The sequence below is a fragment of the Chlorocebus sabaeus genome, chromosome 10 (assembly GCF_047675955.1).
Source record: "Chlorocebus sabaeus isolate Y175 chromosome 10, mChlSab1.0.hap1, whole genome shotgun sequence".
Lineage (NCBI taxonomy): Eukaryota > Metazoa > Chordata > Mammalia > Primates > Cercopithecidae > Chlorocebus > Chlorocebus sabaeus.
Window position 1 is genome coordinate 15,735,043 of NC_132913.1, and position 18,826 is coordinate 15,753,868.

The 18,826-nt window shown below is 35.8% G+C and overlaps 1 protein-coding gene across 2 annotated transcripts in view; it reads right to left on the bottom strand.

Moving 5' to 3' along the window:
* Positions 1–14,589: 14,589 nt before the first annotated feature.
* The window catches only part of DPP10 (dipeptidyl peptidase like 10), a 687,795-nt gene continuing 683,558 nt past the window's right edge, over positions 14,590–18,826 (bottom strand). For both annotated transcript variants that reach the window (XM_007964753.3, XM_007964755.3), the window contains exon 26: positions 14,590–18,136. In XM_007964753.3, coding sequence (XP_007962944.3) covers positions 18,002–18,136 — 135 coding nt within the window. In that variant the 3' untranslated portion in view covers positions 14,590–18,001. The remainder of the gene's footprint in view (positions 18,137–18,826) is intronic.

An 18,826-nucleotide genomic window follows, 5' to 3' on the forward strand; every position in this document is an offset into this window, starting at 1 on the left:
ATTTCTGTGGGGTTGGTGGTGATATCCCCTTTATCATTTTTTATTGTGTCTATTTGATTCTTCTCTCTTTTCTTCTTTATTAGTCTACTTAGAAAACCCTATTGTCTCAGCCCCAAATCTCCTTAAGCTGATAAGCAACTTCAGCAAAGTCTCAGGATACAAAATTAATGTGCAAAAGTCACTAGCATTCTTATATACCAATAACAGACAAACAGAGAGCCAAATCATGAGTGAACTCCCATTCACAATTGCAACAAAGAGAATTAAATACCTAGGAATCCAACTTACAAGGGATGTGGAGGACCTCTTCAAGAAGAACTACAACCCACTGCTCAATGAAATAAAAGAGGACACAAACAAATGGAAGAACATTCCATGCTCATGGATAGGAAGAATCAATATTGTGAAAATGGTCATACTGTCCAAGGTAATTTATACATTCAATGCCATCCCCATTAAGCTACCAATGACTTTCTACACAGAATTGGAAAAAAAAGTACTTTAAAGTTCATATGGAACCAAAAAAGAGCCCACATTGCCAAGACAGTCCTAAGCCAAAAGAACAAAGCTGCAGGCATCATGCCACCTGACTTCAAACTGTACTACAAGCCTACAGTAACCAAAATAGCATGTTACTAGTACCAAACCAGAGATATAGACCAATGGAACAGAACAGAGCCCTCAGAAATAATACCACACATCTACAACCATCTGATCTTTGACAAACCTGACAAAAACAAGAAATGGGGAAAGGATTCCCTATTTAATAAATGATGCTGGGAAAACTGGCTAGCCATAACTAGAAAGCTGAAACTGGATCCCTTTCTTACACCTTAAACAAAAATTAATTCAAGATGGATTAGAGACTTAAATGTTACACCTAAAACCATAAAAACCCTAGAAGAAAACCTAGGCAATACTGTTCAGGACATAGGCATGGGCAAGGACTTCATGTCTAAAACACCAAAATCAATGGCAACAAAAGCCAAAATTGACAAATGAGATCTAATTAAACTAAAAAGATTCTGCACAGCAAAGGAAACTACCATCAAAGTGAACAGACCACCTACAGAACGGGAGAAAATTTTTGCAATCTACTCATCTGACAAAGGGCTGATATCCAGAATCTACAAAGAACTCAAACAAATTTACAAGGAAAAATCAGACAACCCCATCAAAAAGTGGACAAAGGATATGAACAGACACTTCTCACAAGAAGACATTTATGCAGCCAACAGACACATGAAAAAATGCTCATCATCACTCGCCATCAGAGAAATGCAGATCAAAACCACAATGAGATCCCATCTTACACCAGTTAGAATGGTGATCATTAAAAAGTCAGGAAACAACAGGTGCTGGAGAGGATATGGAGAAATAGGAACACTTTTACACTGTTGGTGGGATTGTAAACTAGTTCAACCATTGTGGAAAACAGTGCGGAGATTCCTCAAGGATCTAGAACTAGAAATACCATTTGATCCAGCCATCCCATTACTGGGGATATACCCAAAGGATTATAAATCATGCTGCTATAAAGACACATGCACATGTATGTTTATTGTGGCACTATTCACAATAGCAAAGACTTGGAACTAACCCAAATGTCCATCAATGACAGACTGGATTAAGAAAATGTGGCACATATACACCATGGAATACTATGCAGCCATAAAAAAGGATGAGTTTGTGTCCTTTGTAGGGACATGGATGCAGCTGGAAACCATCATTCTCAGCAAACAATTGCCAGAACAGAAAACCAAACCGCACATGTTCTCACTCATAGGTGGGAACTGAACAATGGAAACACTTGGACACAGGGTGGGGAACATCACACACCGGGGCCTGTTTTGGGGTGGAGGGGTTGAGGGGTAGCATTAGGAGATATACCTAATGTAAATGATGAGTTTGTGGGTACAGCTCACCAACATAGCACATGTATACATATGTAACAAATCTGAACTTTGCACACATGTACCCTAGAACTTAAAGTATAATAAAAAATAAAAATTAAAAACATTAAAAAATACATAAAGGTAAGTAATAGAAGAGGAAATAAGGGTATGCAACCAATTGGGCAACAATTTAAAAGGTGACAGGAGTAAGTCTTCCCCTATCAATAACAGTGTTGAATGTAAGTGGTTTAAGTTCCCCAGTTAAAATATACAGACAAATTGAATGTATTAAATATATAAATCCAATTATATGCTGCCTACAGCAAACTTACTTCACTGATAAAGACACATCCACACTATAAGGATGGAAAAAAGATTTCATGTAAAAAGAAATCAAAAGTCTACAGGAGTACTTGTTTTTATATCAGAGAAAAAAAATAAGATATTAAGTCAAAAATAATAAAAAGAGAAAATCATTATATGATGATGAAGGGACCAATACACTAAGAAGATGTAACAATTATAAATATCTATGCAACCAATAACAGAGTACTGAGTTACATATAGCTAATATTAGCAGAGCTAAATAGAAAAATAGACCCTAACGTAATAACACCTGGGAAATTCAATACTCGACTTTCAGCATTAGACAGAGGATCTATACAGAAAATCAACAAAGAAACATAGGACTAAATCTGCACGATAGACCAAAGGGACTAAACAAACATTAAGAGAACATTTTATGCAACAGCTGAAGAATATTCATTCTTCTCATCAGCACATGGAACATTCTCCTGGATGTTTCAGACCAAAAGTTAGTCCACAATACAATTCTCAACACATTTTTTAAAATAGATTTAAGTATTTTCTTAGATCACAATGAAATAAAACTAGAAATAAATTACAATAAAAAATTGGATACTATAAAAATAAATTAAAAAGTGCTCCTGAATAACCATCAAATTAATGAAAAAATAAGAAAATAAAAAAAATCCTTAAAACAAATAAAAATGAAAACGCAGCATACCAAAATTTATGGGATACAGCAAAAGTAGTGCTAATAGAAAAACTATTATAGCAATGAACAACTACATCTGAAAAGTAGAAAGATTTTAAATAACCTATTCATGCTCCATAAGGAACTAGAAAAGCAAGAGCAAACCAAACCCAAAATTAATAGAAGAAAATAAATAATAAAGATGAGAGCAGAACTAAAGAAATTAGAAACAAAAATACAGAGAATCAACAAAATGAAAAGTTGGCTTTTGGGGCATTAGGAAAAAGAGCTAATGCATGCAGGTCTTAATACCTAGGTGATAGGTTGATAGGTACAGCAAACCACCATGGCATATATTTACCTATGTAACACATTTGTACATCCTGTACATGTACCCCAAAACTTAAAAAATAAAAGAAAATAAAAATGAAAAACTAAAAACATCGATAAATCATTAGCTAGACTAGTGAAGAGAAAGAGAGAAGATTCAAAATCAGAGAAGAAAAAGATGACATTGCAACTTAACCCACAGAAATACAAAGGACTATCAGAGACTATAATAAACAAGTATAAGCTAACAAATTTTTAAAAATTAAAGGAAAGGGATAAATTCCTGGACACATACAATCCACCAAGATTGAACAAAGAAGAAACAGAAAATTTGAACAGACTAATAATGAGAAATAAGATTAGATCAGTAATAAAGTCTCCCTAAAAAGCAAAACCCAGGACCAAATGGCTTTACTGATGAATCTACTAAACTTCTAAAGGAGACTTAATACCAAATCTCAAACTATTCCAAAAAATTAATGATAGTGGAAATTTTCCTAAATCGTTCAGCAGGGTTAACATTATTCTGTTAGACATAAAAGGAACATACCTCAAAATAATAAAAGCCATATATGAAACCCACAGCTAACATCATACTGAATGTGGAAGTGCAAAAAGCTTTTCCTGAATTGGAACAAAACAAGGATGTTCACTTTCACTACATTTATTTAATATTGGAGCAAAAGTCCTAGCCAGACCAAAATGGCAAGAGAAAGAAATAGAAGGCATCCAAATTGCGAAAAAGGAAGTCAAATTGTCCATCTTCGCCAAAGACATTATTTTATAGTTAGAGAAAGCTAAAGTCTCCACCAAAAAAATATATAAAACTGATAAATTCAGTAAAGTTATATGATACAAAATCAACCTTTAAAATGAATAGCATTCCTATACATCAATTTTAAAAAAAAAAAAACTAGCTAAAAAAGAAATCAAGAAATCTATGTTATTCACAAAAGCTGCAAACAAAAAAAGTAAAATACCTATTAATACATTTAATCAAAAGGGTAAAATACATCTATAATGAAAAGTATAAGGCTAGGTGCCGTGGCTCATGCCTATAATCCCAGTACTTTGGGAGGCCAAGGTGGGCAGACTCCTTAAAGTCAGGAGTTTGAGACCAGCCTGGCCAACATGGTGAAGCCCCATCTCTACTAAAAATATACAAATTAGCTGGGCATAGTGGCACATGCCAGTAGTCCCAGCTACTCGGGAGCCTGAGGCAGGAGAATAAACCCAGGAGGCGAAGGCTGCAGTGAGGTGAGATCAACCACTGCATTCTAGCCTGGATGACAGCGCAAGCCTCCATCTTGAAACAAACAAACAAACCAAAACTATAAAACAGTGGGGAAATAAATTGAAGAAAACAATAAACAAATGGAAAGATGACTCCTGCACATGGACTGGAATAACTAATATTGTTAAAATAGCCATACTACCCAAAGAAACATATAGATTCAATGCAATCTCTATAAAATACCAATGACATTCTTCATATAAATAGGAAAAAAAATTGTAAAGTTAGTATGAAAACACAAAACAGCCCAAATAGCCAAAGCAATACTAAGCAAAAAGAACAAAGCTGAAGGCATCACACTATCTGACTTTAAAACATACTACCATAGTAAGCAAAACAGCATAGTATTGGCATAAAAACAGATATATAGACTAATAGAGCAAAATAGAAAATCCAGAAACAAATCCATGTATTTTAGTCATATATTCAGTCAACTAATATTTGACAAAGGCACCAAGAACACATGTTGAGAAAATAACATTTTCTGAAATAAGTGGTTCTGAGAAAATGGAATATTCATATGCAGAAGAGTGACACTAGAACCCAATCTTTCACCATATATAAAAATCAACTCAAAATTCATTAGAAGCTTAAATGTAAGACCTGAAACTATAAAACTATTGCAAAAAAAAAAAAAAAAAAAAAAAAAACAAGAAGTGCTTCAGAAAATTAGTCTAGGCATAGAGTTTAAAGCTAAGTCTTCAAAAGCACAGGCAACAAAAAACATAGACCAATAAAATTACATTAAACTAAAAAGCTTCTGCACAGCAAAGGAAGTCAATCAGCAGAATGAAGAGACAACTTACAGAATGGGAGAAAGTATTTACAAACTATTCATTCAACTAGGTACTCATATCCAGAATATACAAGGAACTCAAAACAACTCAATAGAAAAGAAAAAAAAGAACCAAATAATCTAATTTCAAAAATGGACAAATGAGCTACATAGGCTTTTTTCAGAAGAAGAAATACAAAATATGAACAGGTATATGAAAAATACTCAGCATCATAATCATCAGAGAACTGGAAATCAAAACCACAATGGGATAGTATCTCGCCCCAGTTAGAAAGGCTGTTATTAAAAAGGAACGCTATTCGTAGAAATTTTTTAAAGAGTGTGGAAATTTTGCAGAAAACTAAAAATAACACGGCTATATAATCTAGCAATCCCATTACGGGGTATTTATTCAAAGGAAAGGCAATCAGTACACCAAAGGGATACCTGGTCCACCATGTTTATAACTACAACACTACTCATAATAGCCAAGATATAAAATCAACTGAGGCCGGGCGCGGTGTAATCCCAGCACTTTGGGAGGCCGAGGCGGGCGGATCACAAGGTCAGGAGATTGATACCATCTTGGCTAACATGGTGAAACCCCGTCTCTACTAAAAATACAAAAAACTAGCCGGGCGCGGTGGCGGGCGCCTGTAGTCCCAGCTACTCAAGAGGCTGAGGCAGAATGGCGGGAACCCAGGAGGCGGAGCTTGCAGTGAGCTGAGATCCCGCCACTGCCCTCCAGCCTGGGCAACAGAGCGAGACTCTGTCTCAAAAAAAAAAAAAAAAACTGAAATGTCTATCAATAGATCAACAGATACAGAAAATGTGACATATATACACAATGGGATACTATTCAGACATTAAAGAGGAATATAATCCTGTGATTTGCAGCAACATGAGTGGAACTAGAGGTTTTTATGTTAAAGTTAAATAGGCCAGGCACAGAAAGAAAAATATCACATGTTCTTGATCATATGTGGGGGGTAAACAAGTTATTGCATGGAGGCAGAGAGTAGAATGATGGTTACTAAAGACTGGGAATTGTGGGGGAGGGATAAAGAAAGGTTGATTAATGATAGAAATATAGAGTTAGCTAGAAGGAATGAATTCTACTATTTGATAGCACACTAAGGTGACTATAGTTAATAATTTATTTTATTTTTCAAAATAGCTAGAAGATTTGACCTGTTCTCAAAGCAATTATAAATGTTTGAGCTGATTGATATCCTAAGTACCCTGATTTGATCATTATACATTGTATGCATGTGTCAAAATATCACATGTACTCCATATGCATGTAAAATTTAGTATCAATAGAAAAGCAAGGTGCCAAGCAAAAAAATAAAATAAAATAAAAATGAGCAAAGACTTTCATTAGACATTTCTCTAAAGATATATAAATGACCAGTAATCATATACAAAGATGCTTAATATATTTAGTCACTAGGGAAATGTAAATTAAAACCACAATAAGATACTTAACACCCACTAACTAGGATAGCTACAATAAAAGAAACACGGAAAATAACAAATGTTGACCAGATATGGAGAGATTGTAACCCTCATACATTGCTACTGGTAATGTAAATTAGGGCAGTCACTCTGGAAAACAGTTTTGAAGTTCCTAAAAAGTTAAACATAGAGTTGCCCTGTGACCAAGTAGCTCCCCACTTAGGTACATAGCCAGGACATTTGTAAACATATACACACAAAAACCACAAACAAATGTTCATTGAAGCACTATTCATAATAATAAGAGACAGAAACCCAAATATCTACCAACTGATGTATGAAATTTAAAAATGGGATATATACATACACTGTATATATATACATACATGTCTACTTTCTTAGTCATAAGAAGAATGTTAGTATTGAAGTCTTGATGTATACTCAAGCATGGATCAATCTTCAAAGCATTAAGCTAAATGAAAGAGGCCAACTATTATATGATTCCATTTATATTAAATATACAGAACAGACAAATTAATAGAAAAAGATACACGAGTGATTGTCAGGAGCTGGGGAAAGGAGACGTGGAAAGTGACAATAATAGGACATAGGGTTTTTTTTGGAGGCTGTGAAAATCGTGGAAGTTTTTGTACAACTTTGTGAAAATACTAAAAATCACTGAAATGTACACCTTAAAAAGGTGAATTGTATGGTATGTGAATTGTATCTCATTAGAAAATCAATTTAAGAAAATGTTAAATAAAGAGTCTATGTATCTGGGTCTCTTCAGGGTTCAGAAAGTCACAGTTATTAATTATAAATAGAAAGTAACAGGATTAAATAAACTTCAGACCACACAGGACTAGTCAAATTATTTCTTTGAGTAAGAGATCAATGTAAAGACCAGATTAATTGTGTGAACTTTCCTTTTTATGTTGCAGTCTTAAATTAGCTGACAATTTAGTGAGGGATAAGGAATGAACCACTCATATCCTATCCCTCAAAAGATAGTGCAGATTCTTAAGTAATGAGTGCTATGGTTTCAATATTTGTGTCCTCTGAAGCTCATGTTGAAACTTATTTCCCAATGTAACTGTAGGAAGAAGTGGGGCCTTTAAGAATTGATTGGGACATGAGGGCTGTTTCCTTGTGAATGAAGTAATTCGTTCATAGATTAATTGGTTAGTGGATTAATGGGTTATCATGGGAATGGGTTAGCTATCATGAGAGTAAATTTGTTGTAAGTGCCAGTTTGGCTCTCAGTGCACCTGTCTCAATCTGTGATGCCTTTCATCATGTGAGGGAACGCAAGGCAAACACCAGAAGCTGACCAGATGCCAAGTCCTAGATATTAGACTTTATAGCCTGCATAAACATAATAAATAAATTTCTTTTATTTATAAGTTACTCAATCTCAGGTGGTTGAGTCATAGCAACAGAAAATGGAGTAAGACAATGATCTAAAAGAAATTTGAATGTAATGAGTAGTTTTAGACCAGTTTGAAAGTTAAATAAATAAGAAACTTACTAATTTCCCAGCACTAAATACATGCAAAATTGAATTTCACTGCTTAAGTCTTAAGAAAATAGTTGGACTCCTGTATTAGTCTATTTTGCCTTACTATAAAGGAATACCTGAGACTGAGCAATTTATGAAAAAAAAAGAGGTTTATTTTGGCTCACAGTTCTGCAGGCTATACCAGCGTGGCACCAGTATCTGCATGGCTTCTGGTGAGGGCTTCAGGAAGCATACAACCATGGCAGAAGGCAAAGGGGGAGCTGGAACATCACATGGTGAGTGACAGCAAGAGAGATGGGGAGATATACTAGATTCTTTTAAACAACCAGCTCTTGTACAAACTACAAGAGGGAGAAATAACTCATTACCATGGGATGAAAGCAAGCTATTCATACAGGATCCATTCCCATGACCCAAACCCCATGACCCAAACACGCCAACTAGGCACATCTCCAACATTGGGGGTTACACTTCAACATGAGGTTTAGAGGGGACAAACATTCAAACTATATCAGCTGCCATCTGTTTTTAAGTAAGAGGTGTGCTAGGGAAACTGTGTTGCTTCCTAAGGCAGACTTACTTATTCTTTTCCTTTCCAAATAGAATGATTTATTTTGGTTATTTCATCCCCATCCTACTGTTATTAGGAGAATGAAGAACAGAAAACAGATTATGTTAAAGTTCAAAGTTTTTCAGACAAAAAGGAGTTGTATATAAATTAAATGTAAGGTGTACTTAACATCACCCAGAAATCCTGGGCTTTGAGCTGGAACGGTTTGGAGTTATGTTTCTTGGGGTGGAGTTGATTGTGTTTAATGTGTAGAGAAATTGAAGGAACAAGTAAAATTTTTGATATCCAGATGGTGGACTGTGACAGTGACAGCTAGTGCTCACTAAATTCTCCATTTGTTCCCATGCATTTTCCAACCCTTGTGCTGTTAGACTGCGACTCAGAGCTGTCCTCAATAATAGACTACAAACAGATGTGATGTGTGTCACTTCAGAGAGATGACAATTGAAAGCTGGTTTTGTGTATCTCCTTCAACCTTCTCTGCCCTTGAAGTTACAGCACGGAGGCCACATGCTCCAGATGGCATACGGAATAATAGCTTTTACCTGCCCATATGTGACTTCATGGGAGTGAGAAATAAAGCTTTATTTTCTTAACATACTGAAATTTTTTTTCTTTTCCCTTTGTTGCCCTAACTAGTATGTCTTACTTTGACTAATCCACTGACCTTTAATAACTTATTTAAATTTTCTAAGCTTACAGTTTTCTCATGTAAAAGTTGGGATAGTGATCCTACATAACTAGTTACTGTTTTAAGGTTAAAAATAAGTGTGTTAACGAGCATATCTTAGGACTTGGTACAAATCAAGCAACTAGTTAATGTTAGCTCTCATCATTATTAATATATTTTATCATAGCAATTTGTAAACTGAGTAGGGCATAATATAAATTCTACACATTAAAAAGAGCATATATGAATGACAAATTATATTCAGTGAAATAGAATAAGGTAGGGGGTTCAGGAATTGAAGATAATTGGAAATTATTAAGAAATATATATTAGAATTTGATAGAAAAGTGGTAACAGTTAAAAAAAATGTTTAAATATGGAGTATAGAGTCCAGATGAAGTTAAAAGGATAATTCCACATATCAAACCTCTTTACTCCTTTTACTATTATCTGTCAACCTAAGAACAAAAGAAAAGCTTCCAAATTATATGATTTCCTAGTTTTGGAGAATGAGAAAAGCACTGAAAGAAGGTCAATAAAGCACAAAGGAAAAGGTTGGTTCTGGGTCCAAGCTAGGTACAGACACAACTGAGATTGAAAGGCAGTGGGTGGGTGAGGGCAAGTAGCCATTTGACTTTTGGAAAATTTTTCACTCTCTGGAAATATTTCTTTTTCTATGAGATGTAAATTCTTTTCTTCTACCCTTGACAAATTTACTTAAAATAATGCCCACACACCACAAAATAACAAAACAAAACTAAACTTTTTTTTTTTTTTGTCAATGCCCTTATGCCAGAGGCAATTTGGACTAAGAAATCATTATCAAAAAATGGCAGGGCTTTACTACAAATGTCCTTGAAATTGAGACTGGAATGGGCAACCACATATAGACCAACCACATTCGGTATAAAAGTGGGCTATGGAGCCCTTTTCACTTAAATTTTTAAAAGTAGATTCATTATGAAATATTTTTTCAAGGTGGGGTGGGCACGAGAGAATAGTGCACTCAACTAGGAGAGCATTAAAAATGACTCAATGGGCTAGGCGCAGTGGTTCATGCCTATAATCCCAGAACTTTGGGAGGCCAAGGCAGGCAGATCACACGAAGGTCAGGAGTTCAAGACCAGCCTCATTAACAAGGAGAAACCCCATCTCTACTAAAAATACAAAAATTAACTGGGTGCGGTGGTGTGTGCTTGTAATCCTAGCTACTCGGGAGGTTGAGGCAGGAGAATCACTTGAACCCAGGAGGCGGTGGTTGCAGTGAGCCCAGATCTTGTCACTGCACTCCAGCCTAGGTGACAAGAGTGAAACTCTTTGTCTCAAAAAAAAAAAAAAGAAAGAAAGAAAAAAATAAAAATGACTCAATGAAAAAAAAATTGACTATGCCGATATTTTTTAGTAACTGATGACTCATTTAGCTGTAAAATTTGTACTGAAATATCCATTCATATGTATAGACTTACTAATTAGATTAAGTGTTAAAACAAGAATCCTAATGCTGTGCCATCCAGCAGAGTACCAGGTACATAGTAGGCATAAATTATCTTTGTGTTATTTCATGATTTAAGCCAACCTTGATGTTAAAATTTTTCCTTTATCTGAGCAAGGGAATTTAAAATTTGTTCTTCCCAAGGGCTTGAAATCCAATTACACTATACAGATCATTAAAAGTCACACATGATGTCCTAAGGCATAGAGTTGGAGTGCAATGAGAATTACACCCATTAAAAGTGCATATGAATTGGGAGGCTGTGTTACCTGTGTTTCCTTGTCAGGCCTTTTCTTTTCTCATTGGTATATGCCTTACACACTCCATCAATCAGGAGAATTAATGGTGTGCCTAGCAATTTAGGCCATACGGAGATAATCAAGGCATCATAAATTGTGTTAGAGCAAATAAAGCCTACCAATTGGGACTGCTAGCACAGCAATCACATTTCAAAACTGCCTGCCTGCACCGGAAAATGCTTCAATGGTGAAGCACGCAGGTGAAAACAGAAAATGCCAACCGGGGAAGAGTGTACTCACTCTCAGGAACAGAGAGTGGAGTCGATGTTTGGGGTCTTCTGGGAGGAAAAGTGAGTCTGTGTTACTGGCAGTGAATCCGTATGGACCTGCAGCAACCTCAGTTCTTGCCTCCTCCATAGGAAGAATTCCACTGAGGAGGCAGAAGGCAGAAGGAAGGACCAACGCAAGTTTTTAGAGCAGCAGTGAAACTTTAGTAAAAGGCTTTTGAGAAGAAAGGAAAGAAAGTAAAGTACCCTTGGAAGAGGGCCAAGTGGACAACTTGAGAGCTCAAGTGCACTGTTTGACCTTTTGACTTTGGGTTTTATATGTTGGTGTACTCACCGGGTCTTGCGTTACGTCTCCCGAGTCTTCACTTGGGGTGGGCTGTCTGCACGCGCAGTGGCCTGCCAAAGTTTCGGAGGGGCTGCACGTGCAGTGTTTACTGGAGTTGTATGCATGCTTCCTTGAGGCGTTCTTCCCTTGACAGCCAAATGTCCCTCGAAGATCATATACCAGCTAACCACCGCCATTTTGCCTCTCAGTGCGCATGCTTGAGCCCACTAACCCAGCTCCTGACATACTAATATGATGGGAAGCTGCTGACAACCAGTTTCAGGTGTTTCTGTTTAGTGGGAGGCTGCCTTTCCCTGGCGCTTGTTAGGATCAATTATTATTTTAAAGAGGCAGTGAAACACCTGCCTCACAGTCACCTGATGATGGTCACCCGACATTCCTGGAGGGCAGGAGCCCTCTCCTCCTCTGCTCATGTCTGACTAGCTACCTAGTGTAATATGTATAAAACACAGTTCTTAATGTTGAACATTTTGAGGTGTACCTCCAGATGAGATGCCAGCAACGAGAACCTTATCGCCATGGGTAGGGTATATCTTTCCCTTCTGTGCCTTGATCTTGTTTATGTTCATTCTCCTATCCTTCTTCCTTGTGGCAACCTCACCAAAGAGATTGCAGTTTCAGATGTGTTGCTTCCCAGCTTTCCTTATATCTAGGAGAAGGACTTGCAATCAAAGCCTGAACAGTACAAAGGGGCCTGAAAAAATTCTTCTTAAGACTTCCAGAGAAAATGATCTTTCCTGATAAAAGATAGGCAAGAGGAGAGTCATTCTTTGACCTTCTATTCTTGGACATTGCTCTGAAAAGAGATGTTGCCTGGGGCAGCTGCGGTTATCTGAAGACAAGGCGGGGAACAAAAAGCAGACCATAGCAGAAGTGTCAACTTGGGAGGAGACTGGGATCTGAGTCTATCATTGATCTGTTAACTGACCTGGAAGCACCCAACTTTAGCGCTCCTGTAATGTGAATCAGTAATAGTTCCTATCATTTAAACCAGTGTTTCTCAAACATTCACATTGTTGTGCACATTAAAGTTTGAGAAACATTGGTTTAAATGATGATCTTGGTGATCTTGTTAACAACATTCAGGTTCTGATTCAAGAAGGTCATGGTAGTTCCTTAGAGTGTACATATCTAACAATCTCCCAGGTGATGTCCAAGCTGTGCATATATTGAATCACAAGTATTTAAGCCATTTAAAATGTTGTATTTAGTTTCCTGCAGCCAGAAGCATGCAAAATGACATCTTCGAACAGCGAGGGTTTTGAAAACTGAATCCGAAGACATGATGATGAACTTTAGGAACTAGCTTAAAAAATGCTTAGATAAAACCATCACATGTGAGGGCTTTGAGATTATCAGGGTCTGACTTCAAATATTGGTTCCATTATTTACGTACTATGAGGCTTTGTTGGAAAATTGTTTAATCTCTCTAAATCTTGATTTCTTTATCAGAGAACAATAGTATTTATCTCATATGGCTGGACTGAGGATTAGCTGAGTTTATGTAACAAAAAGCATAGGTGTAGGATAAATGTGAGTTCTTTTTCTCTGATGCTATTGGCCAGATAGAAATCTGCATTCTCAAGCTTCACACACATCAAAGATAACTTCATTACAATGGGGGTAGGTATGATAGAAATAGACAGGTTGTGAGAATTGGCACAGAAATTTTCTTACTATCCCAACTGTTGTTATTAGAAGTCTGCGATGCTTGTATCAGTCGACCATAAACTTAATTGGATGTCTAAAAGAAAAATAATAAAAATTGTACTTTGATGTGACTTATTTTCTTTTTAAAACCTGTCTGCCTTAATTATGATGAGAAAGGGATTTTTTCAAATTCACAGATTCTCTCCTCAACAATTGCTGGAATATTGCTAAAGGAAATAAAAGTGTTGTTAGCGGATCTGATCAGTAGTAAACCAAAACTATTTCTACACTAGAAGAAAAGTGGGAGGTAATGCAACTTTTCTGCGGCAGATTGCAAATAGGATTGTGGGTGTCTGCCATGACTTGAAATGTTGTGACATGCTTTGTGTATGTTGTAGGGTTTGAGAACTACGTGAGGTTTTCATGTTTATAAGCCTGGGTATTTTGAACAGTATAATGGTTCTGCAGTATATGGATGCCTCTCCGAATGATTTTGCAGTGTTTTTGGTATAATGCTCAAGCAAGGAGATTTACTAATGACTTCCAAGCACATAGTCATGGTCTTCTGAGCAAGGGTTTCCATGCACAGGAATAACTCTTACATATATTCAATGGAAAAAGAAAACATGTTTTAATGTTACGTATGTCCTCTTGACATTAGGGAATTCATGTATCTTCAAACATTCCACAATGGTAAATCGGTTTTCCCATTACTTTTCAGTATTATTGCTATCAAATTAGTCTCAAAAATATTTGGAACTGTGTGTTTAAACATTCAGAATATTTTCTTATGTGCTGTCAACATGGGTTAACTCTCCTTATTTTAGGAGTGCTGGAGAGCAGAATCACTAAGAACATGAACTTCTAAGTTGGCTGGTGATGGGTTTTAGTCTTTTTACTTACTACTTACGTAAATGTGGGCAAGTTACATACTTCTCCAAAGTCAATTTCCTTATCTGTAAAATGGGAATCATAATATCTCCTTAGGGCATTTTGAGAAGATTCAATTTGATAGTGTACATACAGCATTTATCTTAGGTTTAGCACTTAGTAAGAGTCCAGTACATTTTCATTAGAAAGAGTTTATTCGAACCTGAAAATAAACCACTTATGTATTCTTCTTTTATTTCTCCTCCTGTAATATTCACAGTGATAAGTTTTTGTGGAGGGGAAAAATAGTTTCCAGGAAGCAGAGTCTAAGACAACAGTTAGCACACCTGCAGTTTATTTTGGAAAGTGATCCTAGGGAATAGGAGTAAGGAGCTTAAAAGAGTGAAATGGGGAAGAGGAAAATAGAAGGGTATGCAGCTCTGGGCTTCTAGGGCCCACAGAGTTTTCCATGGACCATGTAGAATATCTGAGATTAGTCACCTGCTACAGTCTTTCATTAACTGTGTTTTAGCAGGTTATTAACACCCTCACATAGGTTTGCAGTATGTAAGTAATTTGTCTCTTGGTTCTAGCAAGTAGCCAAAATTAGTATCAGAGAATCCACAGAACAGAAAGTGAGCATAGCTGAGAAGCCAGATTGTATTCATACAATTTTGGTTGCCGCAGGATGTGAAGGTGGTCAGAGAACTTGAGGAGGGACACAAGAGGTATTTCATATATAATTCCTCATAGAAGCCATGTGCTGTCTGTAATTCCAGAGACTTGAGAGCAATTCAGTGTCAGGTACTTCTTTCTCAAAGCCCAACATTTGAAGGACAATAGCTTAAGTAATTCTCTAATACGGTAAAGCCCAATGTCTAAGTCATTGTAATAGACCTACAACAGACAGCTGTAAGATCCCCAATAGTGATTTTTATGCTAAACACCCAATTAAAAAAGGCACATTTTCAGAGTGAACTGAGATCCATTTTTTGAAGAGTGACTCCTTCCCTTAATTCTGTCAGGAAACTCAAATAGATGAGAATAGCCTCCTTAGTCTGAGTATTTGGAGATCTTAATGAAGGCAATGAAAGTGAACGAACACTTTTCTCTTTCAAAAGAGTTTCAAGAGGTTGTTTATCTCTATGGATGATTTAATACTGCTTACCTATTTTATTATAGAATTCAATATATTGATTTTTTTTCTTTAACATTAAGGGAATAATAACACTTGGAAAGCATGCTATTGGAGTCCTAGGAAACTCTAGCAATGCATAAATATGTATGAAATAGTGGGATTATGACCAAGGGTAAATGTATGAAGGGGAAAATGCAATCACATGATTCCTTTAATAATTGGTGACTATGTGTTGGTGAGCATTTCCTTTACTGAAAATGACCCTGTCATTAAAACTCAAAGAATCACAACAATTAAAATTTTCTACTTTCCTACTAAGCAATATGCTTTCGTTTGACGTCTCTTTAGCCTCTGAGGGGAAAATGGGTTTCAGACAAACGCCTTTCACATTAGAAACTGTATTAACTTAATTGAAAAATAGATAAACATTGATTATAATAATAAAACAAGAGAAATGATGACAGTAAAAGGCAAATACTTTTTAAATGATACTCAAATAGACATTCAATAAAACCACATCTTTCAGATAACATAATCATTTGCATCATAAAAAACTCTAGTGGTTCAAATTTAAAATACTGATTAAAAAGCTTCAGTTGGATTTCAAATTAGCCTAAAAAGAAATTTCCATCTTAATAAAATAGGCAAAACTTTCCTTTTAAAATTACAACTTATTTTTGTTAAAAAATGTGTTCAGTGTTCTCGAAAAAGACCTAAAATGGGTCTTTCAGAAGAGAAAGCGTTTCCTATTTTAAATTGAACCCAGTGGAGCATGGAAGACACAATTCCAAAGCATCCAGGGAAAAAACTGAATTCCCAATCCATGATTCACATGTACTCAGATACCCAGAATTTGGGGTTGATCCTTCAACAAGACAGGAGGGTGACTGATGATTCCTTGATATTTTAATGTTTCCTCCTGATGCCATAAGTTATGATAACTCAGTCTGTCCTAAGGACTTTTTTAAAACCACAAAAATGCAGTATCCTGCCTAGATTTATTTGAACTTCTAAGCTTATTACAGACTTTTAGATATCTTCTGGAAGATCCCTTAAGTGAAATGAGAAGATACTCGGACTTTAGTCAACAAAGTGAATGTTCTCATCACTTAAATTGACTTCATACAGTCAGGTTTATTTTATGCTCTCAGTTACTTACTACTGCAAGTCAACACAGCACAGGAATTGATGCATTTTGTGCCTTCAATTCAAAGGAAATAGCAAGCACTGCTGTTTGTGAACTTTTTGGCCAATAAATAAAAAATATTTCATTTCTAATTCTCACTAGAAGGATTGAAATTAAACAGTAACAGATGAATTGGGCAGGCATGGAATACTAAATAGAAACTGGCAAATGAAATAATCCAGCTATTTGCTTTTACAATGAAAATGAGAATTGATTCTGCACTGAGAAATAGAAGTAAAAGGACCAAGAGTTTTGAAAAAAGCCTTCTCCACCAAAAGAGCAAAATAGCACTCAGTGGCATTGCATTGTTAACAAAATTTCTTTATCAGAAACTATAATTTAATATTTAAGTATCTAATTTACATGTGACAAGGTATCATATTCAAAAAATTAAATGCAACTAGAAAACTATTAACCACTAAAAACAATACCAAACACAACCCAAACATTTATAGGAAAGCAATAGCTAGAATTTGAATTGGAAAAAATGTTTCATCATATTTGGCTCATTAAACAAAGCATCCATTATAGCTTGGAAAAGAGCATGTCTTCTAATTCATCAAAAGTTTACCCTTTACAGCATGAATAACATTTAAAGATAGTTTCATTAACTGTATATGCACACGTGTGTATATATATTGTGAGACATACACTCGTGTGTTCATTTAAAGATATTGTATCTACCGATAACTGGCTGAACTTTGGAAGGTGCTGAAATCCACATTTCTACATGTCCTTTGACCCATTTAATAATGTCTTTTTAAAAACAAATTACATAAAATACTCTGTTTTTTATTAACTGAATATTTTCTTAAGCATAATAATAGACAATGAAAGAATTGCACTTATTATAAAGGTACAGTAAAGTGTTAGATTGCAGCTCAGCCATGAAAGATCAGGGACTGTAGGACAGATGATAAATTGTGCATTATATGCAAAGATAATGGTGGCCAGTGAAATTAAAATGAGAGCAACTAGTTACAGAACAAACAGGGGATAACAGAAGAAAACATGCACTACTCCTACTTTAATGCAAAACTAATTTCTCCCAGTAAACCAACCCTTTGACTTCTCTTATACAAAGAAATGGGTTCTGCACCCCTGGCAACACAGTAGACTTGGACTTCTGTATTCAAATGCTAGTTCACTGTCTCTGAGCGTGCTGCTCCAGTGTCATCTCCATAAGCTGCCCTTGACATTCTGGAGCAACTACAATATTACAGTCTCTTTGTCAGGTTTCATTGAGCCTCAATATTCCCTTCAGTTCTGTATAAATATCGTCCATTATTCATCTTCTTCTGGTTCCTGTGGTAACACAGATATTTCTTCCTTCAAGCAATCACTGAAGAATTTGAGGATTGTGCTGTAGAGATGATACTTGCTTTTCTCAGATACATTATGACCTTCATCTGGGTAGACCTAAGATATTGAGGAGAAAGAAGATTTCAAATTATCCAAGAAACTATTGCCACTCGCATTCATTTTCTGAGCCCCAGTGGCATGGAAACTTTGAATAATAATATCTGACCAAAATCACACCTAATTCAACTCTTAAGTTCTTCATGCTAAATTTTTAAAACAATTGTAATCATGTCAATTAATATTTGGTATTTAAATTAGAATGTGTTGGCCATAAAAGGTAGACTTTTTCAAGTTTATGTTGACTAAGATGAACTAACCTTTCCCCTAGCTTGACTAAACTGGACAGTTTCTTTTTGACTATAGGCCCTTCGGCCCTCCTCCCCCTTTTAGGAGGATTTAGTTTAGAAAACTTTCCAGCTCTTTATTTAAAGGGCATTGAGGTCAGTCTCTGTCTTCTTTGCAGTAGTTTTTCGTAAGGTCTTCCTTGCATGTTTAACATTGTCTGGTGCAATTATTACTTTGACAATGCCCTTTCCAATGTAAACAAAATTTTACTGTTTCTAAAATACAAATACAAAATAAAATTGTTATCCCATTAATCCCTGAGTACAAAGGTTTAAATGGCGCCTCATTGCCCTTTGAATAAAACTCCATATTCCTCAATAATGCTTATGGAATGACCTGACATATGTTTATCTGTCTATCTTCATCTTTCATTATCCTAAACCTGGTAGTTTGTGTTTTAGA